The sequence below is a fragment of the Hevea brasiliensis genome, chromosome 1 (assembly GCF_030052815.1).
Source record: "Hevea brasiliensis isolate MT/VB/25A 57/8 chromosome 1, ASM3005281v1, whole genome shotgun sequence".
NCBI classification, from domain to species: domain Eukaryota; kingdom Viridiplantae; phylum Streptophyta; class Magnoliopsida; order Malpighiales; family Euphorbiaceae; genus Hevea; species Hevea brasiliensis.
The window spans coordinates 116841477-116865360 of NC_079493.1; the positions used below are offsets into that span (position 1 = coordinate 116841477).

The window sequence follows — 23884 nt, forward strand, 5'->3', positions numbered from 1 at the left end:
TAAATGTTGAGCATATGCAGCCACATGAGGGTTGTCATAGTCTATGCCTCCTCCATGAACCAAACAATTTTCAAGTGGATCTTCTGGATATTTCTTTCTGAAGTGTTCTTCAACCAGCTCATCAATAATATCAACTCTCAAGCAAGTATCAGCTTCAGAATGATGCTTCTTCATAGTGTTATTAATATTGAAAACCAATTGCTCTTCACCAACTCTAAGAGTCAATTTTTCTCCCTTAACATCAATCAATGCTCCTGCTGTAGCTAGAAAGGGTCTTCCCAAGATAATTGGAATATTAGAATCCTCCTCCATGTCCAGGATGACAAAGTCAACAGATATATAGAACTTTCCAACCTTCAGAGGCACATTCTCCAAAATCCCTTTAGGATACTTGATTGATCTGTCAGCTAACTGAAGAGAAATGTGGGTTTGTTTAAGATCTCCCATATTGAGCTTCTCATAAATGGAAAGGGGCATAAGGCTAACACTAGCCCCTAAATCACATAAAGCTTTTGTAGAACATGATTCCCCAATATGGCATGGAATTGAAAACTCCTGATCCTTGAGCTTTGGAGGAAGTTTCCTTTGGAGGATAGCACTACATTCTTCTGTCAAAGCTACAGTTTCATGATCTTCAAGTTTCCTCTTGTTTGAGAGAATTTCTTTCAAGAATTTTGCATAAGAGGGCATTTGTGAAAGAGCATCAACAAACGGCACATTTATATAAAGCTTCTTCAAAACCTCTAAAAACTTTCCAAATTGCTTATCAAGCTTGGCTTTGTGAAATCTTTGTGGAAAGGGAAGTTGTGGCTTGTAGGGCCTGTGGAGGTATATACTTCTCTTCCTTCTCTTCAATTTCCTCTTTACATTTTTTGCACTCTCTTGTCTTTCACTTTCTTGTTTTTCACTCTCACGCTTTCTTTCTCATTTTCTCTCTTCTCACTATTTTCACTCTTCTCATCATTTACAACTTTCCCACTTCTTAAAGTAATAGCTTGACATTGCTCTCTTGGGTTTTCTGGTTGACTTGGAAGTTTTCCAAAAGACTTGGTACCTGAGGAGGATGCTTGTTGTGCAATCTGATTTTCCAGCATTCTGTTATGTGTTTGCATTTATTCCATCCTTGCTTTCATCTCTCTCATCTCCTCATCATGCTTATTTTGGTTAGCAAGAATCATGTAATAAAGCTTCGTGGTGGAACTTTATTCTGCTGTTTTGGTGGAGGATTCATAGTTTTCACTGAAAATTAGGCAATGGTTGCCTATTTTGCTGATATGGAATTCCTTGTTGCTGTTGTGGTTGAAAATTCTGATTTGGAACTTGACTTTGCTGATTTCCCCATGAAAAGTTGGGATGATTCCTCCAATTTGGATTATAAGTTTGAGAGTAAGAATTCCCCATTTACTTGTTTCCATAATTACCAACATATGCAGCTTGTTCTCCATAATCTACTCCACAGCTGGTAGTTCCCTCTGCATAAGCCACTTATTGTGAACTTCCAGATGATGATGATGAACTAACCAACATACTTAAATCTTCCATCTTCTTAGCCAAGACATTTGTAAGTGCATCAAACTTTGCATTAATCATGTTGAACGGATCAAGATCATACATTCCAGCAGCTTGCCTTTTTTGAGTTGGAGCTGGTCCTCTTGGACTACTCCAAAGATGAGTGTTCTTTGCAATTTTCTCCAATAGCTCATAAGCTTCATCTTCATGCTTCATAATAAATTCTCCTCCTGTTTGAGCATCAATAATCCCTCTAATTGCAGGAGTGACATTTGTGTAGAAATTCTGGTTTATCATCCATTTCGGAATGGCATGATGTGGGCATTGTCTCTCTAATTCCTTCCATCTCATCCATGATTCATAAAGAGTTTCATCTTCTCTTGGTCTAAAAGCTGTCATTTGATTCCTCAATTCTTGAGTTTTTCCAGGTGGAAAATATTGTGCAAGAAACGCATCAGTGAGTTGCTTCCAATTTGTAATAGAGTTGTGAGGTAAAGAATCCAGCCAATCCAATGCTCTATCTTTCAAAGAGAATGGGAATAGCTTCAATCTTGCTGCATCATGAGACACTCCAGGTTGTTTTTGCATGTCACAAATCATAGCAAACTTTTTCAAATGTGTGTGTGGATTTTCAGAAGGATGTCCTCCAAATTGAGAATTTTGAATCATTTGAAGAACCCCAAAATCCATCTTGTAACTATTTGCATCAATTCTTGGTCTTGCTATGCTCTCTCTCAAGTCATCAAAACGAGGAAAAGCATGATCCATCATACTTCCCCTAGGCACATTAGCATTTATAATCTCTTCACCTTGGGCTGTATTTTCATTATTTCAATCAATTCTAGCATTACCACCAATTCTAATTCTTTCATCAGCCATGTCTGCTTCTAATTCAGTTTCTCTCAAAGCTTCTTTTCTTCTTCTGGTTTCTTTCTTGTTGGCTTTACAAAATTTCTCAATTTCAGGATTGAACAATAAGGATGTGTCACTTATGCTTCTAGCTCTTCTCATAAAAGATTAAAAGTACCTGAAAAAGAACAAACAAACACAAAATGAAAAGATAACAAAAATAAAACTATAAGCAACTAAAATAATCAAGAATTCAATCTTAAAGAAACAACTCCCCGGCAACGGCACCAAAAACTTGATGTGGCCCAACCGCAAGTGCACGGGTCGTACAAGTAATATAGAAAAGATATCGTTCCCACGAGGAGTTGTGTTAATGATTGAATTTTTGATATAAAAAGTTGACTAAATAGAACTATCCTTGAGATATAAAGCAATAAATTGATGGGTATTGGAGAATTAAATCTATTTGTGCAAAATTAATAATCTATCCAACAATGTATTAATTAAACTAAAATTGCATCAAATTGAAATAAGCAAGTTCAAATATGGCAAGATTTAAATTGGCAAGCAATTAAATTCAACTGAAAATTATCAAAGATAAAAAGGCGATTTTGGAGTTCGGGATTTCATATTCAAGCTATTTTGGGATTTTAAATTGGTTATCCAATCTCGTAGAACTTACGGGTTTTAAGGAGATTAATTCTTGAATCCTTTGAATACCCTTTCGAGTGGGACAAAGAGTGCCTTAATCAATCTAATCCTACTTTCATGGACTTAGAGTTAATTAAGACCCATTAAGTTCTTTAATTAATCTGTGAATCCTCTTAATCCTTAGCCTATTTCTAGGTCTAAGTTAATTAAGTCCAATTTCTTGATTATCTATCACAGGGCCTTCTCCTTTCGGTGCCTCAACCATGGATTAAGAATATCACTTAATGGGATCCTACACTAAGCATGTCATTAAGCACACAAGAAATGAATAAAACTCATTAAGACCACTAAATATGGATTACCCAATCAAAATCCATAAAATATCTCAAATATTACAACCCTTACTCCAGAATCAAAATAAAACTACACACTATCCATAATGCTTACAAGATATATTGAGTTTAAATGGAAATAAAGCTTTAATCTAAGCTAAGGAACAAGAAACTAAACACTAGAAATGTAGGAAAAATATAAGGAAATAAAGAAATCTGCAAATCTTGGTTGAAAATGGTGGGGAAGGTAAAAGTGACTCTTCACCGCCTCTCTCTTCTTCCTTTCCTTTCTCGCTCTTTTTTGTCCCCTTCTAAAATGGGAAATGGGACTATTTATAGCATTTTCTGACATGGAGCCCTAAAATGGTGTGTTTGAGGAGAGATTTTCTGAGAGAATCTTCTGCCAGCTCATTAATGAACTCTTTATGGGACTGCATAAGTGGACTGCATAAGTCATGCAGTCCCTTATGCAGTTTTGGGCTGGTTTCGTTCACTTATGCGAAATCGCATGACTTGGTGCATAGGTTATGCACAATTCTGTGAAAGTGAATAAGGGAGGCGTGAATGTTCATAAGCTATGCACTTCCTTATGCACATTTCGCAGTATTGGAACAGTAATTTTTCTCCTTATGCAACCAGATAGCTTATGCGGCAAGTTATGCACAATTTGGTCAATGCATATTTCAGCTTAAAAACTTGTTTTTGACATCTTTGGCTGTAGAAGTCACTCCTCAATGGCAAAATTTCTCTTCAGTCCTTCAAAAACACCATTTTTCCTACAAAACAAAGTAAAAATTACAAATTAATCCAAAATTGACAATTATGAAAAACTAACTAAATAACTAATGAAATTAGCTAAAAATAACTAATAATAAAATAAAATGACTATGAAATTAGACCTAAATGACTATGCAAAATGTATGCATCATTAATCCTTATTGAATAAGGCTTAAGAGTAGTCGTAGGCTACAAATATGGGATGAAGATAATGATCATGGGATTATATATTAATTAGTGTATATAATTATTATTGATTAAATTAATTGTGGCCTAAGTGTGGCTATGGAAATGGGGGTTGCCTAAACTAACTAGCATGTTCTTTAGCAATTATGATACCACATGTTAACAAAATCAAAATTGATAGTGTTTTCGTGTAAACTAATTGTACGTAATAGTTAGATTGTGGGCGTACCAAGGACGCATATAATCCTATTTGTAAATGTATTTACGTCGGTTTGATTTTTAATTGGAGCAATTGGTGAGAAATAAATAATTAAATTTTCCTTGAATTCTTTGATTTTATCGATGTGTTTTGTCAAGATTTTTACTTGATCAACTTGAAAAGTTTGAGAATTAAAACAGACTGTTAAAAAATTAAAAGATCACTTATACATAAAAGAGCAAATGTTGTGCTTGAAAAGTAAACGCTGATCATTGTTGATTGCTTCGAAAAGTAAATATGTGTAGAAAATATAAAATTTATGCTTGATTGAAAAAATTAATTGCTGAGAAAATATAAATATGTGCATAAAATGTAATTGAGAGTTTTGAGAAATTAAAAGACTAATTTGCTTGAAAATATAAACATTTGTAGAAAATTATTAACTTGCTTGAAATTAAAGAGCTGATTTGCATAAACTAGAATATGAACAGGAAATTATAAATTGTATTGAAAACTGAAAAGATTGATTATAAGGATAGAAATATTTTCAGGGGAAAAGTAAATTGATTGCTTAAATTAAAAATGAAATACTAAAATTGAAATTGAGACTAGACTAAAATATAAAAAATTACTTGAAAATATAAAGAGATTGTTAAACTATAAAAAAAATTGAGTTAAGACATTATGTCTATCAAAATTATTGTTGTGTCCCCCTAAATGAAGCCTAACACATCGATTTATAGAAAAATATTTGTTTGATGGTTACCACCTCCGCCACCACTTACACTTTCTTCTCACCATTGCCCGCTATCCATAACCACTCATAACTGCTTGTAACCACCCATAACTCCCACAACTAGCCATTCACACCATTTTATCCACTTGACTACTGCTTCACTTTCATGATTATTTTTAGTAGATATTTTTAGACGCTAAAAAAATAACACCTATTAAATAATATTTACTTATAAGGGTAATTATTTAATTAATTTGACTGTTAATTTTTTATCAAATTGAGTTATGGACTTAGTTAGTTACATTAAATTAATAATTTAATTTAATATTTTAAATTTATTAATTATATAAAATTTAAAAATATTAAAATTAAATTGTGATATAAACGGATAAATACTTGGAAGGGAAGGAGGTGATTCACACATTCATATCCATAAACATTCACTTTATTTGCATAGCCTTCCACTTCATCTCCATAGTCATTTCCATGCCCCTCACATATATAATATAATACAATAGGGTTAGGCACACATTCTTAGATACAAAGGTCAATGTCTAATCACACCTTCCCAGATATACAAATAATTATTTAATCATCCTAATTCAGGTACTTAACTTTCTATTCCTCTGGATACATGAATATAGTTTATTTTATCTTAATTATTAATTATAGTAATTATTTAGAAAAACCTTACATTTGCCAACACTTTAGACTTGATTTAGATATTTTTGGAAGGCAAAGGAACGTGGCGGAGGTATTCTGCCAGAGCCCACATGGGAAAAATATTCCTATATGCCGAGTAGTGTAACATACAATTCCTCATGAACACTCCCATTATTTCCTGCCTTAAATTCATAAGCATGTCAATAGTAAACGTTTGAATATGAAGAAAAAGCATACTGTAATTTACTAACACATGTTGTGGTTCTTCTCTTTCTCTGATCTTTACCTTTGCTTATTTAATATAATGTCCAATTGAAATCCTATTTCATTTTAAATCTCCATCTATTAAAATACACTCTAAAAGGAAAAAAGGTTAAGATGGAAATGCAACAATGTTTGATTGTATACCATACACGTATATATATGTTCAATTCAATGAGATATAGACCTGTTGTGGATAATCACCAAGTTCTGTCTGTGAATTGATTAACAACTTTGCAGCGCGATGTAGAGGTGTAGGGTCTCTTTGGGCCTATCATATTTGTACATGAAAATATAGAATTTACTCTCTGAGTTTGAATTGTGGGATAAAAACAATCCAGGAAGAGATTGGATATTAGATGTTTGAGTTACAAGCATAAACTGACACCTGTCCGCCATGAATCAAACCAATCATAGCCAGGGCAGTCTGTATCAAATTTGATCGGCTACCCTCAAGAGGAGTATATAACTGTAACAAAGTATACGCATGGTTGGTGAAGAAATAATCAAAGGCAGCACCTAATTTTAAGTAAAATCCAAAGGGGCTAACTTCTTTGGGCAGGAAAGGTAACTTTCTCCCCATCCACCATCATCTCTTTGTGATTTAAGAAGAAAATCCACACCTTAACTAATAGCAGCACAATTTTTGTAAGTCTTGCCAGCAGCAGCTAACCCTCCAAGCCCAAACCATGTGCCATAAAGGAAGCATATTCCCAATTTCCATACCTTAGGTAATCCTTGTTATATATATAACTGATTTCTGCAGATATTTTGGGTTTATACAGCCAGCAATCACTAGTAAATTAACCATACCCTGAACCATCAGGCTTTTGTATGTGTTCAAGGAATTGCACAGCATTTATGATGAACGTTTCACTCTCTTTCTTCCTGTGCTCAGGATATAACTTCTTGAGTAGAACCAAGGCCTGGATTGATAATGAAGTACACTCCACGACAACTATTTTATGTCATCTAGAACTCACATAATCTAGACATGCTAAAGAAAACTTTGCATGCTATAGAAATCTCACTCATGCTCAATTACAAGGTCTTCGAGAAACTCCACAGGATTGAGCCACTAATTAAAAAGGGGAAATGTTGTAACACCTCTATATGCCTAGCCTGGTATATTTCATCGTCTGGATCGTGTCGGTCCGATAATCTAAGACGCCTAGATAAGCCCGAATGTAAATAATTAATGATTGTCGATAGTTAAGTATAAATAAGAAAAACAGAACACAAAAGATTAAATGAGTCGGGAGTCACAGCGATGGGTGACCTTCCCGGGAAGTGACTGCAAGGTCAGTCTTAACTCGAATTTTGAACCAAAAAATGTGACGCCGTGGTCCTTAGGACTATTGTGAACCTAGTGGAAAAGAGAAAACCACAGAAAAGAACTGATAAGTTGGTCAAATAATTAGGTCAGGGATTCGAAAGAAATATCGAATTACTTGCAAACGAATCGAATCGGCGAGGGGCAATTTGGTTAATTCACCCTAGAGGTGACTCGACTTAACTGGCCCAATAAAATCGAGAAATAAAAATTTTAGAATCGAGAATTAAATTAAAGAACTATATAAAAAATTAATGAAAAAGAAAAAGGGAAAAGAAATGGATTATTACATCATTAGGTGACATCATGAATAATGTTAAAATTAAAATTATTTTACCCGAATTTTTGACTAAGTCAATTATGGCATAAATGGAGATAAAAACAAAATTAAAAAGACAAAATTTTTTTCTTCTTCTTCTCCAAATTTTTGTAGCTCTCTCTCTCCCATTTGTTCTCTCATAAAAAAAAATTCCATTAAAGCATGAAATCAAACTCTTAAACCCCTAAATTACCCATAAATCCCTCAAATTTCTTTGATTAAAGCTTGTTATCTTCACTTGAGAAGAAGAATGAGGAAGGAAAGAAAGGAAGAAAAAGGAAGAAATTGAAGAAGTAGAGATCAAACAAAGGTTAGTACTTAAACTTGACATCTTTTGTTAAATTTTCATGTTCTTAGTTAAGTTAACCTAGAATTGAACTTAAATCAAAAGAAAATTATCATTGGGGGACTGAATGGGATTTTCGGCCAACCTATAAGGGTATTGAAATTTCATGATTTTGATGGAATTGAAGTATTAGTTAAGTTGAATTGAGTGTATAGAGGTTGATTATAAACTTTAATTGCATTAGATTGCATAATTGTGTAATTAGGGTTCTTAACCTCTTGAAATTAGGAGAAAAATTGTAGGAAATGGTTAATTGATGCAAATGATCTTAATTGAGGTGAGAAATGGTCAATTGGGACCATTTGTGATATGTTTGAATTGGTAGAAACCAAGTGCAATTCGGATTGGTTAGGGTCACTATTCTAGCAGCTTGAACTAGGTCTTTTTCAGAGACTAAAACTGAAAATTTACTAACTCAATTGGTGTGAGGCTAATTAGGAATGAAAATAAACACATAATGGCACATTTTTCATTCAGGAACAATGCCCAGAAAATGACATTAACATAGTGAATAATTAGGTCAAACCCGAGTGTGGTGCACTACTATTGTACCAAAATGACCAAATGAATAGTGTTTGTTCATTTAGCCATAACTTGGGCTATACAGGTCCAAATGACCTGATTTTTATGGCATTGGAAAGGTATAACATAGCACTACAACTTTAATGAAGAACACCAACCCAAATTCTGCCCATAACCCAGTCATTTTGCCACTTAAAATTAGTAGTCCAAAACTACTGTAACCAAATTAGGTGCCTGTAACTGAAAGTTAGGCCAATCCGGCTAGCCATGTTCAAATGGCTATATCTTGGGCTACAAAACTCTGAATGTAGTGATTCAAAAAGGAGATTAAAGCTAAGACAATAAGGAACAACTTCTATGAAAAATACTTAGCCAAATTCCCACAACAATAAGATTAATTGAACAAGATAAAATGTAACATCAAAACTGAAAATTTAAAATTGTGCCTAGGAGACCTAAAAATTGAAGGGGCAACCAAGATCAACAAATTAAGCAACTAAAATGTGGTATGTGGGTGAAATTGAAATTCTCATACCTATTAAGCATAAGAAAGTTAACAATTTGACTTGAATAGTGTCGTGAATAATAACATTAAAATGCAAAATTCAAATAATGTTAAATTAAGCATATTAGAGCTAGACAAAAGTAATTGTGAATTTATTATATTTTATAAAACAACAACACTGTAAAATTATGTGTTTCAGTTGAAAAAATACAGAAAAAGAACCCGAGACATCGAGTCAAGGCCTAGAGGCGACTCGCATAAGGTTTGTGCACAATATAAAATTTTTCTGTAAATTCTCTTGACAATTTGTTTTGATGAATAAATTATGATTTATTTTTATTGCATATTTGTGAATGAAATGAATATTATACTTTTGACCTAAATTATTAGCAATTTAGTTGTATTTGTTTGAATTGCCAATAAATGGTTAGTAAAATGTTAAGATAGTTTTGAAACCACAGTGTCATGACCATATATCTGAATGCCTCACTAGCATACCTAGTAGGAGGAATTAGTTTTGAATTTTGAATTCCCTCTCTGGCTGAAGTGTTGAGCTATGTGCTAGTAGAGGAAGAAATTGAATGGGTACCCATAGTTTGAGCTAGCTAGCCTTGAGATTTCTCATAAGCCTTCGGCTATTGAGATGAACATTGTGCTGATGGCATGATATAACTGTGTGTTTTTATGAAATCTGTTTTGAGACTTCTGAAATGAGACTGTTTTGACTAAAATTATAAATTGTGTTTGTATATGTTTTCATTTTCAGTACCATATTTGAATAAACGTGATTTGATTTATGTATAAGATTTTATTTTAGTATGTTGTACACCACTGAGTCATAGTACTCAGCGATGACTGTTTATTGCTGTCGCAGATAGAGAGACTAGTAGAGCAGCAGAGTGAGCTGCTGAGGATTTCAGAGCTACCTCTGGTCTTTTGTCGGGTATAATTTTATATCCTGATTGTACATATTTATTTTGATGTAATTGACTGTAGTACATTTGTAAAGTGGTCATGAGCAGTTGTACAGATTTTATAATAATATTATTTTGGATTTTCTTATGTAATTTATACTGATGAATGTAAATTAATGTTTCTTGAATTGAATGTGAATGAAAACTATTTAGTATTATTTCTGAAATAATTGAGTTGAAAATTGATTTAAATTGTGGAGATTGGGGAAAATTATGTTGACTTGAGTTTTAATGGTGGTTGAGATTGATTGAAGTGTTATATTGGAAGTGTTTTCTACAGGTAAAATTTTTAGTTTTTCTCAATTACAGTCGGCACTTTGCCGAAATTTTTCAAAAATTTGCGGAAAAATAAAAATGGACAAAAATTTTACATAACTTTTAAACTTCAATTAAATGTTTTTAATGCCTGCTAGAAATGCTCACCACTTTCAAAAAGAAAGAAAATTGTTTTAAAATTCCTTGTAGTATATTTAATGGGTTATCGGTAGATGGAGTCGATAAGTCATTACGTATACTACGGGATCATGTTATGCCTTACAGAGGGGTAAGGTGTGACAAATGTAATTAATTAAAATTCTTGAAAACTTTTAGAGGAATGATAATTTAAAAGATTTTCAATTCAATTCTTTAAGATTAGTTCACCATCTTGAATTAGTTACCTCCAACCATAATCTTGCTCCTGCTGGTTCCCAGGCTGATAAACCACCATTTTTACTCTACAATATTTTATAAAATTTAGCTCATTGTTAATTTCTTTCTAAGAAGCATGCATGAGGAAGAAGCAAACAAAAATACTTTCTGAGGTTAATGAGATATAAACAAGCACTGTATTATTGCGACTAATCCATACCTGAAGAGAAAGTAATACATTGACAGAATCGTACAAGTTCTCAGGTTCCATTTTCTCACCAACAACTTGCGAGGGCATCATAGAGAAAAGCAGACAACACTATGAAACATATACGAGAACTTAATACTTTCTGAACTTGTTTGAAATATAATTTAAACTTTAAACAGAATTAACTACCTTCATACTTTCTGCAATGGAATCGGAAACTTGCCATCCATGATCTTTATCGGAGAAAGTCCATGATCCTTTGGATATATGACGAAACATACTTAGGAAGTCACCAGGAGGATTCTCGGTGACCTTCCAAATTTTAAGTCGGAACAGAGTAGAGAGACCGAAGTTATAATTTATGTCTTGATACTACGAAGGAAGAACAGTTAAGGACATAAACTTGGAAACCTGAGAATTCTTTATAAAGTTGTGTCCTTCCTTAAGTGTAGGCCCTATTTCATCAGAAAGGTTGCTAGCAATCAAACCTTGGAGGACAAGACTTGTATCCCATACTTGACTGCCAAAACTCTGCAGATAAATTCATCACTTTATCCTTTTTGTATGCTATTTGTTACTTAATAATCAAGTGCTTTGAAGACAACTATTAGGCACAAAGGGAGTTTAAATACGTAGATATACAAACAAAACTAAGAAAAGAATGGTCCATATTGAACAAACCCTTATTTGTTTTTATCTTCATCTTCTTTCTAAGAACTCTTCATTGAACAAATCCTTTTTATGACTTATTAGCATTTAATTTTCTTTCCCTATCACAACTGATACAATCATATTTTTGGCCCTTTGAACATAATTTTTTTGCAACACTAAAACCTTAGAATCTCGCGTGCTCTTGATAAAACTCAAACATGTTGTCCACACCTAGAAACCACATACCTGGTCGTGGACTCTCATCTACAGAATTACGTTGAACATACTCGACAAAATTCCTTCCTTGCATACCTTCATTCATGGCAGTTTCACTCATGCCAACACCTTCAACGTCTTCATCATCGCCTTGATCAAAAATATGAAGACCGTCCTCCATGGAGTTCACTTCCTCGTTCCTGCATTCATGGAGTTTTCATTTATGATAGTATCTTCATCAACTGTGTTATCTTCTTCATTGAAAACATTGTCATCTTCACTATATACGAATGCATCAGCAACTACCCTTCTACGCATTACTTCGTTTGTCACTTTCATCTTCAAAGAGTTATATGAATCAACAGATTCAAAACAAGATTATTATTCTTTTAGTAGTTCCATTTAAGATTATTTCATTCTGATAGGTTACTTTTATTGTAATATTAATTAAACTTTTTTTATTTAATGCAAAACGACAGCTGGCTTTGTTAATTATTCTTTTAGAATTATCACAAGCAATATTTATAAATTAACTGGTAAATTATTTAACTTTAATGAGCAACAATGGCACCAAGTTTGGTTCACCATTTTCCCTCCCAATATTCCCTCCATTCATATAAAGGGTGAGTTAGACAATTTATATCCATTTATGCCATTTGTGACATTTTTTTTTGTGTCAAAAAGCATTTCTGATTACAATATACTGTTTGCTTCCACCCTTTTTTTTTCTTATTCCCATTTCCGATGCATTGTAGGTCCAAGGAACAAGACATTTGCAATTCTGCTGGTTTAATATACGCAACAGTTCTCTTCCTTGGGATACAAAATGCATCAACTGTGCAGCCAGCAGTCGCAGTTGAAAGAACTGTCTTCTATAGAGAAAGAGCTGCAGGGATGTATTCAGCTTTGCCCTATGCACATGCGCAGGTAATAAGTTATTACATATTTTAAGAAATTTTTACCATGGAGAATGTTCCGAATCTTTATACCAACCTCATCTTTTGAAACAGATCCTGGTTGAGATTCCATACATTTTCGCACAAACGGTTGTAAATGCTCTTATCACATATGCAATGATCGGATTCGAATGGACTGCTGCTAAGTTCTTTCGGTATCTGTTCATGTACTTCACATAACTGTGCTTCACCTGCTATGGAATGATGGCCGTCGCCGTGACACCAAACCTCCACATTGGATCCATAATTTCTTCAGCATTTTATGTAATATGGAACGACTTTTCAGGTTTCGTCATCCCTGGAAGTGTGAGAGTTAACCACCCCTAATTCTCTGAAATTCTCACCGTTTCTGTTTTGTATATGGAGTTATCCTGTGGACTAAACCATTTCTCTGATCTGTGTATAACAGAGGATGCCTGTGTGGTCGAGATGCTACTATCAGGGATGTCCAATGTCATGGACCTTGTATCGATTAATTGCATCCCAGTTTGCAGACATTAAGGATACTCTTGAAGGTGGCCAAACAGTGGAACAATTCGTGAGAGATTATTATGGCATCAAACATGACTTTCTGGGAGTGGTTGCAGCTGTGATTCTTGGATTTACATTCCTATTTGCATTTACTTTTGCTGTTTCTATTAGGCCCTTTAATTTCCAGAGGAGATTGGAGGGCCAAAAAAAAATATCATGTATCATTTTCTTAGAGAACTTTCATTTTTTTATTTCGAAATAGTAATATATATGCACCCGTTAGGCATCATCAGTTAGTAGTGATGCTAATAAGCATCATTAGTTACTAGTGATGCTAATAAGCATCATTATCATGTATGAAAATCGTAATCGGTAAAGCAATGTACCGAAAAATAAGGTGCAATTTAGATTGATTACCCTGATATCAATCATAAATCACAATTCATCTATTATTACAAAGCAGCGAACACATTTGATTCAAATACCCATTTATTAATCAGCAGGCTTCTTGATTCGGTGTTGGAACCACTCATAATCCCTGATTGATTTCATATATTTTTGGAAGGTAATGGTACATGCCTCCGATATTCTGCCAAAGCCCACATGGGGAAAATATTCCTAAATAATGCATAGTGTAGCATGCAATTCCTCATGAATGATCCTGAGAGCTCCTGCCGTAAATGTAAGCAAATCATCAGTTTTATATTGGTAAGATTCAAATCCAGACATCCATTCCTAAAGTGATCTCACTTTATCACTGGAGTCGAGCACAAGTAGTTAGACAATGGACGTATATAGCAAATTCAAACACTATTCCAGGCACAACAAAATTGTAAGCTTATAGAGTTTAGTTATTGGATTAACGGTTCCGGATTTTTTTTTTTTTTTGTTTTGAAGTTTGCGGAGCAATAGGAGATACCTGCTGTGGAAAATCACCGAGTTCTGTTTGAGAATTGATTAATAACTTTGCAGCACGATGAAGAGGTGTAGGGTCTCTCTTTGCCTTGTTTACAAGAAAAGTTTGAACAACTTTGAATGAAAAAAGCAATCATGTAACTATAGGAGTATGTTAATTTGATTTGTAAACTAACCTGTCCTCCATGAATCAAACCCATTAAAGCCCATGCTGTCTGAACCAAATTGAATTGATCACCCTCAGAAGGAACATAAACCTGTATTCAAATCAATGAGCCAAAGTACACGTGGATGGAACTTATATAATGAAGAAAAACCCAACTAACTATTATGTAAGATATCTTTTTAGTAATACGGTTGAGCGTCTGTCGTCTTATAGTGCATGAGATCAGAAGCTCAAAAAATTCTGATAAATAGACAATCATTGCCTTCCAAGATACTCAAAAAAAGTGTGTGTGTATATATATATATATATATATATATATATATATATATATATATAAACCAAGGCAATACCTTCTTTGGACATGAAAGGTAACTCTCTGCCCATCCACCATCATCTCTTTGTGATTTGAGTAGAAAATCAACACCTCTACGAATAGCAAGACAATTTTCATATGTTCTGCCAGAAGCAGCTAATCCTCCAAGTCCAAACCATGTCCCATAGGTGAAGCATATTCCCCAATTTCCATACCTTTCATAATAGATATTTGTTATTTTTTGGGCTAACAAGAAGAAAAAACCAAATTAACCATACCATGAACCATCAGGATTTTGAATGTCTTCTATGAACCCTGCAGCACTTGCAATGGAATTTTCAATCTCTTCCTCCCTGTGCTCTGGGTATAACATTTTAAACAGAACTAATGCTTGGATTGATGATGAAGTGCACTCCACATACCTGAATCACTATTTTTATTAGTCTTCTAGGGAAATTAAGGTATCTATAGGCTATACCTAGAGGAAAAGGAAAGGTTTTAAGACTATTGTAGCTTTTTACAAATGAAAATGGTATAAGAACCTTACTCATGCTCAATTACAAGGTCCTCCATAAACTCCACAGGATTTAGCCACTAGTTGAAAAAATTGGCACAGGTCAATCAATATATCATAATTTTGTCAAACAACCATTCAAACAAATTAATACCTCTGGACCCTTTGGAAAAATACTTCAAAGGCCATATTAAAAAATCAAACATATAAACTTCAAGTTAGGTAAGGATTCAAATTTTGGTTTCGATATCTCTCATAAAATGCAAGTAGCATTTTGAAGAAAGTTTTATTAATAAGTTTGGTTCACCGTGAATTAGTTACCTCCAACCATGATCTCGCTCCTGCTGGCTCCCAAGCTGAGAAACCACCATTTTTACTCTGCAATAGTTTGTAAAATTATGCAGGATGTTAATTTGTGAAAACTATGCAATAGCAAGGAGCAAATATAAGTGAATATGATAAAGGTGTTAGAATAATCTTTTTTTTTTTTGTTCAAAGGAAAGAGGAAAGGAATGACAGGATTAATTTGAATTTATGATTTCCTACACAAGAAGGCAAACATTGGATCATTATACTATTAATCTAATGGTATTTTTTCAGTGCAACTAACCATTACCTGAAGGGAAAGCATTAGATTGACTGAATCATACATCTTGTCAGTTTCCATTTTCTCACCAACAATTTCAGGAGGCATCAATGAGAAAAGCAGGCAACACTATGGAAAACAATAAAATTTAGTTAATATAGAAATTATCATAATGCTTAATTCTCATCCTGTTTAAACTTTCACAAAAACAATATAATTACCTTGAAACTTTCTGCTGTGCAGTCAGAAACTTGCCATCCATGATCTTTATCAGAGAAGGTCCAAGCTCCTTTGGATGCATGACGAAACATTTTTTTGTAGTTGCCAGAAGGATTCTCAGTTAACTTTTGGAGTTGAATGGGATCAGAAAACAAAGAACAAAACAAAATAGTAAAAAAAAAATCACTTGTTATACATCATATTCTTGATGGTAAAAAGAAGAAACCATTTTAGTTCATAAAATTGGAAACCTGAGAATTCTTGAGGAAGTTGTGCCCTTCCTTGAGTGTAGGTCCTATTTCATCGGAGAGATTGCTAGCAATCAAACCTTGGAGGGCAAGACTTGTATCCCATATTTGACTGCCAAAACTCTACAATTGAATTCAGCATAGTAATGTATTCTATTCTAACTTCTGGTATACTTCTTCTATTGGGATACTTTCAAAATAAAACATGCTAATAAATGTAAGCGTGAATTATGTACCAACCTGCATCTTTATTCCATCTTCTCCTACCCAAATGTAATCAGCTATCCTAGCAAGATGCTTCTTAAAAGCATCCCCATTGGGATCTTCAACCCAGCAAGCAAGCATACAAAGTGGCTGGTCCATTTGAATATGCAAGAATTCAAAGAATGAGAACCAATATATAGCAGACAAAAATTATTAGTAAGATATCCATAATATATTTCTTCTATCGAACCATAACTGAATTACCTTTTCGACGCATCCAATGGTAATGAATCGGCTGTTTTCATCTTCATAATGAATGTGATCCATCGTTATTTTGAGAGCCTTTTCTCTCAATTTGTTTAAGGGCCAACAGGTGAAAAGAGGCTCGCTAAAAGTGTAAAGAGCATCCCATATCAATTTTTGTATCATAGGATGGGGATAGTAGTTGTCTTCCTGCAATAACAATTCATTTTCGTATAATCACACACTATTTGTCTGAACAATTAATGGACTCAATAGTTGCCTTGAACAAGAAAAATGTTGTGAAATTACAGTTGCAGATCAATTCTTGAAAAGCAAAAAGTGAACATTAGATCAAACTCTCACCTTTGCACATAAATGGCGCACGCTCTTCCAATTGATTTTGTGGTACAGTTCATTATAGATTTCTTCCCTTATTTGTAAAATGAGAGGTGTGATTGGACCAACAAACCTCTTCCCATACAAGTACGACATAGGCATGTAAGTGATCCGACAGTAACAGAACATTTTTGCTGCAGTTATGAAATAATATATAAGGTGATTATGTAAGAAGATTAGAAGATCAGTTTCTCCCCTTATTCATATTAAACACTTAATCTTGTAAACCCAAAAGAATAATAATTAACATAAAAATGAAAACCTGGATGAAAGGGAAAAATAGTAGGAAAGACCCAAAACTCTGGGGGCATAGGGTTGCTTCCATCCCACTCATACACACCAAGTATCTACAGCAGAGGAAATTTCGACCATTTGGAACTAAATTAACTATAGTGAATCGATGTAATTAGAATTAATCTAGAAGACAAACAAATTCACTCTACCAACTGTAAATATGATCATACCGAAAGCCATGTCTTTCCCCAAGATGGTATAGCAATTGCCCCACCATGATCAAGAATCCATTTTCTCCCTCTTTCACAAGCATTTTCTTTGCCACCGTCGCGTTCTTCGCCAAGTATACGCATACATACATAGCAGAGAACTGTACCAAACATTGTGCTCTCACCCTCAATGTGTATTCCCCATCCACCATCTTCATTCTGGAAGGCAGAAGTTCCACTTTTAAAATTCAGAACAAGAAAAAGGGTAGCTTCAAATTATGGAAAATCTTATTTCTTTTACATGCCAATGTTACCTGATGACAATATATGTAACGCAACATCTCTTTCCAATGCTCTGCAGAAAACACATCATTAAGATGTCCTGTAATGTACAGAGAAAAAACCTGCAAGAAATGATGAGTTAGATAATGGATTTATAGTAATGCTAATAATTAGTAATCATAACGGAAATGGAGATTCAGAGAATAATCACCAAAGGAGGCAAAAAGAACAGTAGCCCTCCATTTTCTGCACACCAATGGCCATCACCGGCCTGCAAGGCTGAGAACAGGTGGACGCTCCTCCTTAAAGCCGCTGTAGCAGTTTCACTTGTGATTTCCTCGCCATCTTCAACCTTAACTTGAGGAATTGTTTGTTTAAACTTTTTCTCCCTTAGAAACTGTATTTGATTACAAGAAATGAGGAAATGGCAAGGTTATCCAATGGAAAATTTTTGCTTTGAGACAGTTTTCAGGCCTAATGGTTTGAAACATTGCCAATGCCATTAACAAGTATCAGGAGCTTTGCCAAGGAATATAATTTTCGTGGCAGGTGGATTGGTTAGTTAATTAATTAATTAATCAATAGGTATATATATATATACCTGAAACTGCCAAAGAAGGTCAGAGCTGGACTTGACATGAAATCGATTTTTCCAGAAATTTTGACGAGCATCTTCAACCTCAACTCGCTCTTCAGGAGTGCCGGCGTCAGGATCAAACTCCCATGTTTGCCTTCCAAGAAAGTTGTTTGTGCTGTATATGTAAGGGCTTTTGCTACCCTCCGCAATCTTAAGCCTCCACATGCCAACTTTTCTTCTATATGCATATATATGAGTGCCTAAACCTTGCAGGATACATCTATTTATAGAGATAGACTAGGAAGACGCAGGCAACTTTCTCTAGCTTAGAGAGGAGCAGAAAGTCAGACAAGAAATTAAATTCAACTTGAAAAGCCACCAAAATCTTATAAAAGCTTAGTTTGGTATCACATTGGGCGGATCTGCCTACAATTGATTATTGAGTGGGGTTTTGAGTCAGTGGTCTATTTGTCACTGAGTCATTTATGTGTCTATTTATGTAAAAGAAAAAAATTATTCTCTTTTTTTTTTAATTTTCATATTATTGTATTAAATTACTTATATAACCCTATTAAAATAAATTTTTAACACCATTAAAATTTTAAAATATTATTATGTTTAATAAAATTAAACTTGTTGAGCACTTCAATCTAGATACTTGTTGTGTGAATCTTTTAAAATAAATAATAAAATCTAAAAAAAATTAAAAAATCTACCTGCTTCATCAATATTATTGAATTTTTTGAATTTTAGTAATTGAGCAAGTTTTGTAAAGAGATAGAGAGAGAGAGGAGTTGAGTATATATGTAGTGGGATGTTTATTATATATATGTGCCTGGAATTGCCAAAGAAGGTCAGAGCTAGACTTGACTTGGAATCGATATTTCCAGAAATTTTTACGAGCAGCCTCAACATGAGCTCGCTCTTATGGGAAACCACCATCAAGATCGAACTTCCATATTTGCCTTCCAAGAAAATTGTTTGTGCTGTACATGTGAAGATCATTGCCTCCTGCTATCTTTAGCCTCCACATTGGTAGCTTATCTTCTTCTATATTACTAGTTTCGATTATGCCTGATAATTAACAATTGAAAAACACTAAGATGGTTAGTGATGCTACCAATGGTCTTTTTTGGTCTTGACCCAGATGATACGTAAATCTGCAATAAGAAAAAAAATTGAGGTGGATGGCATTCTGGTGAGCTACTCTGACGCTAAAGTCAGAGATCCTAATCCTTTAGAGAGAGATTAAAGAATTCTTGAGTAACAGAGAATAATAGAGATAGTAAGCGTACTTATTTTCTCTTCTTTGATTGGTATTTATAGGCTTTTTTAGGGAATAGCCATTGCTTTATTTACAGTGGTGATCTTGACTAAATCTCTAAGGTGATATCAATAAAATGTGTTTTTTACTGAATTGAATGCGTAATTGTTGCTCGGTCCATGAAATCTAGTTTCTAGCCATTTAATGCACATGTTTGTTCAGTATGGCTTCTGTTCGCCGCTTTAGGCGAACAAAGTTCTTGTTCAGTCTTTGTCTTTGCTCGGTTCTTTTGATCCATGTCCTTCTTGTTCTGCCACATTGAAGCTATTTCTATCTTTGACCTTCCATGCTGGACATAACTTTGACTATTTGACTTTGATTTTTGGGTATCCCCCCAATCTCCACATATATCTTAAACGACATCTTGAGATCGGGAGGTGTCTGAACTGTGGAGGTGTCCGAGTTGTGGAAGCAAAATGGGTAGAATATAGGTAGAGTAGAATGTAGATACATCTGTAATTGATGATCAGGCTGGAAAGGATCCACCCAATAATGTAATCTAATCTTTTGGAAATGAAATGGATTTATTTTTATTTATTTGTTATTTTTTATTTTATTTTTGCACCGCTCTCATTGTCCCTTCTTGTCTTGCATACATTCATGTTCGTTGTTTGATCGTTTGGCCATAATGTGATATGACTGCTCACGTGACTTCTTCGATCATTGTTTTTATAACTTTTGGGGAAAGCTATTAGGCATTCATTGAGTGGTTGTTTTATTATGAGCTGGCACTATTTAAATTTTTCTTGGTAAGCTAGAAGGTGGCAGGTGACGGTTCATTTATCAGAGTAATTAATTGCCTCTTTCCTTTTAAAAAAAAAACCCCTCTTTCTCTTTCTCTTCCTTTTACGTTTTTTCTTTTAATTTCTTCTCTTTTTTGGAATTTCTGGTAGTGTGCTTCATCTTTGTCTTCGATTTCCTTTGAGTCACTCTATTGAAGGTATTTTTTGCATTGTCATTTATATTTTTCTTTTTTCTTTTCTGTTTTCGTCGAGAAATGAGTGATTTGAGCGACATCGGTGATTCGAGTGCCACTCCCTAGTCACTTAAGGTTGTCTATAGTAAGAATTCAAGTACCCGAGAACTGTTTTCCAGCAAGAATCCAGCATAAGGGGTGAAGTTTCCCGAGATTACAGGTCCAAATGCTGGTGGTTCCATTCTAGGTGCTAAAGCGGGTTCATCGAGAGGAAATGCGCCTAGAGGGGTTTCTGAGACTTCGTCTTCTCTCATTGGGTGGAATGTTCTAGAATTTTCAAGGATCTACGGGATATCTATCGAGTGATATTGTCTCTCACTCACTGGAGCAAGCGGGTGAGCTGATAGTATCTTTCTTCATCCTGTGCGGGTAGCGATATATGAAGAGCAATTGAGGTCAGGCCTGTGCTTGCCATTAGACCCTCTGGATGTGAAAATTTTGAAATACTACCAAGTGTCCATGTCTCAAATGCATCCCAACTCTTGGAGGCTACTCTCAGGATTCCAAGCTTTGTGCCGAAAAAGGAGGTTGCATGCTTTTAGCCCGCATGTTCTCTATGTTTTTCCAGCTTAACATTCAGGAGAATGAGGAATATTGACATTTTCATTCTCAAAAAAGGATGGGATTATTTGTCGGGCTTTCCTCTTCGTTGAAAAATTGGAAAGATAAATTATTCTTTGTAGAGGATACAAGCAACGAGCAATGGGGTGGAATCCGGACATCTTGGAATTGTTTGGTGCACAAAAGGTCCGTAAACTGAGACTGGACGCCAAAGAAAAAGCTGTTGAGAGGAAAATAAAATCCCTTATTCGAGACAATAAGATATCGATAAAAGTTCTACTGGAAGCCAAATCCAGATGGTGGGAATTGACTTATGTGACCGGGACCCTATGGCAGCTAAACACTATAAAAGTTGCCTTTGGAGCATAAAAACTTTTGCTTCTTCTCTTATTTTATTTTTACTTACTGAAATTCTTTTCTTTTTATAGATATGGAAAGTTGGGCAAAAAATATTGAGCTATTGATTCGAAAGAAGAAAAAAGATGCTCGTCCGATCGAAGATGCATCCCCGTTGGATCCTAAACGGGTGAGGGTTGACCCACCTCCTTCCCCGCCTTCAAGTGTTCCTACTCTGGAGACCCAGACTTCCTAACTAGAGATTGAGAGAACTGAAGCTGTTCCTCCTCCTCCTCCACTGCACAAACAGTCGGTCGAACAAGCTCTGGCCAGTGAATCTGTGGTGGATAATTTCGAACTGGCTAACTAGTTAGCCAATAAGTATACTCTTCTGCTTGAATGATCTAGGTTGGAGGGGGAGCATGATGACGACCTGGCCCTATAATCGATGTCACTTTTGATGGAAAAACTGGCTTGTACTTACATTATGTGCGAGAAAAATAGAGCTTTGTGTGGCTAAGTTAGTTCGTAGGAGACTAAACTTCATTTACTTACTAACACTACGGCTGCTTCTGAGAAGAGAGCCAAAGACTTGTAGGGCGAGCTGCAACAAATGAAGGATCAATTTACTACTCTTCAAGATGAACTAGCTGTTACTTGGGAGAGTCACTCATCTATGCAAGAGAGCTTAACCAAGAAAATTAAAGTTTTTAAGGGAGAGCTTACTGTGACCGATAATTAGATCGCTTAGATTTATGTGAAATCACAAAATGATATGGTCATTGAGTTGCAGAAGCACTACCTGGAAGATGATTTCTCCTGGGTAGAGAAACTTGGAAGGGGGGAAGGAGAGAAAGATACGGAGGGCGGGCAGGTGGGCGAGGGTGATGATGTAAGCCCCTCTGCTTGAAAACTTTTGTAATGATTTTGTAAAAAACTTTATAAATGAAAGAAGTTATTTTTTTCATTCTCTTGTATGTTGAATTCTTACCGCTTGGACCCTCCGGCCGAGTTAATTTTATAGACACATATTAATTGCCAAATTATTCGGTTATGTAGCAATCATCTTAACAATTCGAAAAGATAAGGTAATATAAATTTATAAAAGTAACTGTGGTTTACCTTGATTTAATATGAGTAGCTTATCAACGTGTTTTCTATGATATGTTATCGTTTGGTGAATTAGCTAAATATCCTTGGGTTTGTAAATATCTTCAATTTGATTCAGATGGCTTAGACATTCTTGGATTATTTTAACTTGGCGTACTATTGCCATGGATGGGTTAAGCACCCTTAGATTAGTTTAGTCCGGCAGACTATCGCTGTGGATGGGCTAAGCACCATTGGAAAGACTTCTGAAAAAATGAACAGATACTTTTATTGATAATATTTTTGAGGATTACATATATTCCAAGTTCAGGTTAGTATTCTTCCACTTGTCTCAGCCAGCTTGTAGGTTCCTGGGTGGATAACTTTTGAAATTACATAAGATTTGATCCAATTGCTCCTAACTTTCCTGCTTTTACTAATCCTTCAGTGACGTCATCTCTTTTAAGGACATGTTCTCTTGCCATGAACGCTCGGTTTCTCACTTTCCTGTTGTGCATGCTCATCATTTTCTGTCTATAATGTCCCATCCGGATGAAAGCAGTTTCTCTGAGCTCTTCTGCTGTGTCAAGGTTTAGTCGTAGTTCATCTTCTTGCAAAGCCTCTTTAGGGTGTTCTGTTCGAGTAGATGGAATGTTGACTTCTGCTAGTATTGCTACTTTTGATCCATATGTAAGTGAGAATGGTGTTTCTACAGTTGCCGTTCTTGGTGTTGTTCTGTAGGTCCATAGGACGTTTGGTAGATGGTTGGGCTATGCTCCTTTGGCTTCTCCTAACCACTTCTTAAGTTCTTAAAGAATTGTTCGATTTTGACTTTGGTCATCCTATTTGTCTGAGGGTGGTAAGTTGAAATAAAGCGGAGGTCAATCCCCCATTTGGTGCATAGTTTTTTTGCTTTTTTCACTAGCGAACTGTGTGCCATTATCTGTTATGATGATTTTAGGGACTCCGAATCTATAGAAGACATTTTCTTTGATGAAGGTAATTGCTTGGTATGTTGTTACGTGTTGTGATGCTTCTGCTTCTGGCCATTTGGTGAAGTGATCGATGGCGATGATGACAAATTTGCATGATCCTAATGATTTGGAAAATGGGCCGAATATGTCAATGCCCCATTGATAGAAGGGCCAAGGGCTGCCGATGGCTAAAATTATCTTTGCTAGCTGTCGAGGGATGTTGC

General features: G+C 34.9%; 1 protein-coding gene, 1 non-coding gene and 2 pseudogenes across 2 annotated transcripts; 2 read left to right on the forward strand and 2 right to left on the reverse strand.

The window, feature by feature from the left end:
- Positions 1-1816: 1816 nt before the first annotated feature.
- Positions 1817-1923, forward strand: LOC131169549 (small nucleolar RNA R71). The gene has a single exon (XR_009140482.1). It is a non-coding gene; the product is annotated as a small nucleolar RNA R71 (small nucleolar RNA).
- A 3753-nt stretch (positions 1924-5676) lies between these two features.
- LOC131180758 (lupeol synthase-like) lies at positions 5677-11279 on the reverse strand (annotated as a pseudogene).
- Positions 11280-12431: 1152 nt separating this feature from the next.
- LOC131183621 (pleiotropic drug resistance protein 1-like) lies at positions 12432-13556 on the forward strand (annotated as a pseudogene).
- Positions 13557-13744: 188 nt separating this feature from the next.
- LOC131180759 (lupeol synthase-like) lies at positions 13745-18817 on the reverse strand. Its single transcript, XM_058148370.1, has 18 exons — positions 18425-18817; positions 18035-18220; positions 17856-17945; positions 17563-17760; positions 17361-17445; positions 17066-17232; positions 16724-16912; positions 16496-16609; positions 16259-16378; positions 16010-16132; positions 15819-15917; positions 15524-15580; positions 15236-15282; positions 14967-15110; positions 14726-14903; positions 14386-14466; positions 14214-14297; positions 13745-13965 (listed from the first exon to the last, which is right to left on the reverse strand). Exons 1-18 carry the CDS (start codon positions 18623-18625, stop codon positions 13843-13845), a joined length of 2286 nt encoding a protein of 761 aa, XP_058004353.1. The 5' UTR covers positions 18626-18817; the 3' UTR covers positions 13745-13842.
- Positions 18818-23884: the final 5067 nt, after the last annotated feature.

Excerpts from the sequence above, each read along its gene's own strand:
- LOC131180759 (XM_058148370.1), bottom strand. The coding sequence starts at position 18,625 with ATGTGGAGGCTTAAGATTGCGGAGGGTAGCAAAAGCCCTTACATATAC. Across the intron at positions 16,913-17,065 it reads TGCGCCATTTATGTGCAAAG|GAAGACAACTACTATCCCCA; the intron begins GTGAGAGTTTGA and ends TTGTTATTGCAG. Across the intron at positions 14,467-14,725 it reads ACCTTTCATGTCCAAAGAAG|GTTTATGTTCCTTCTGAGGG; the intron begins GTATTGCCTTGG and ends ATTTGAATACAG.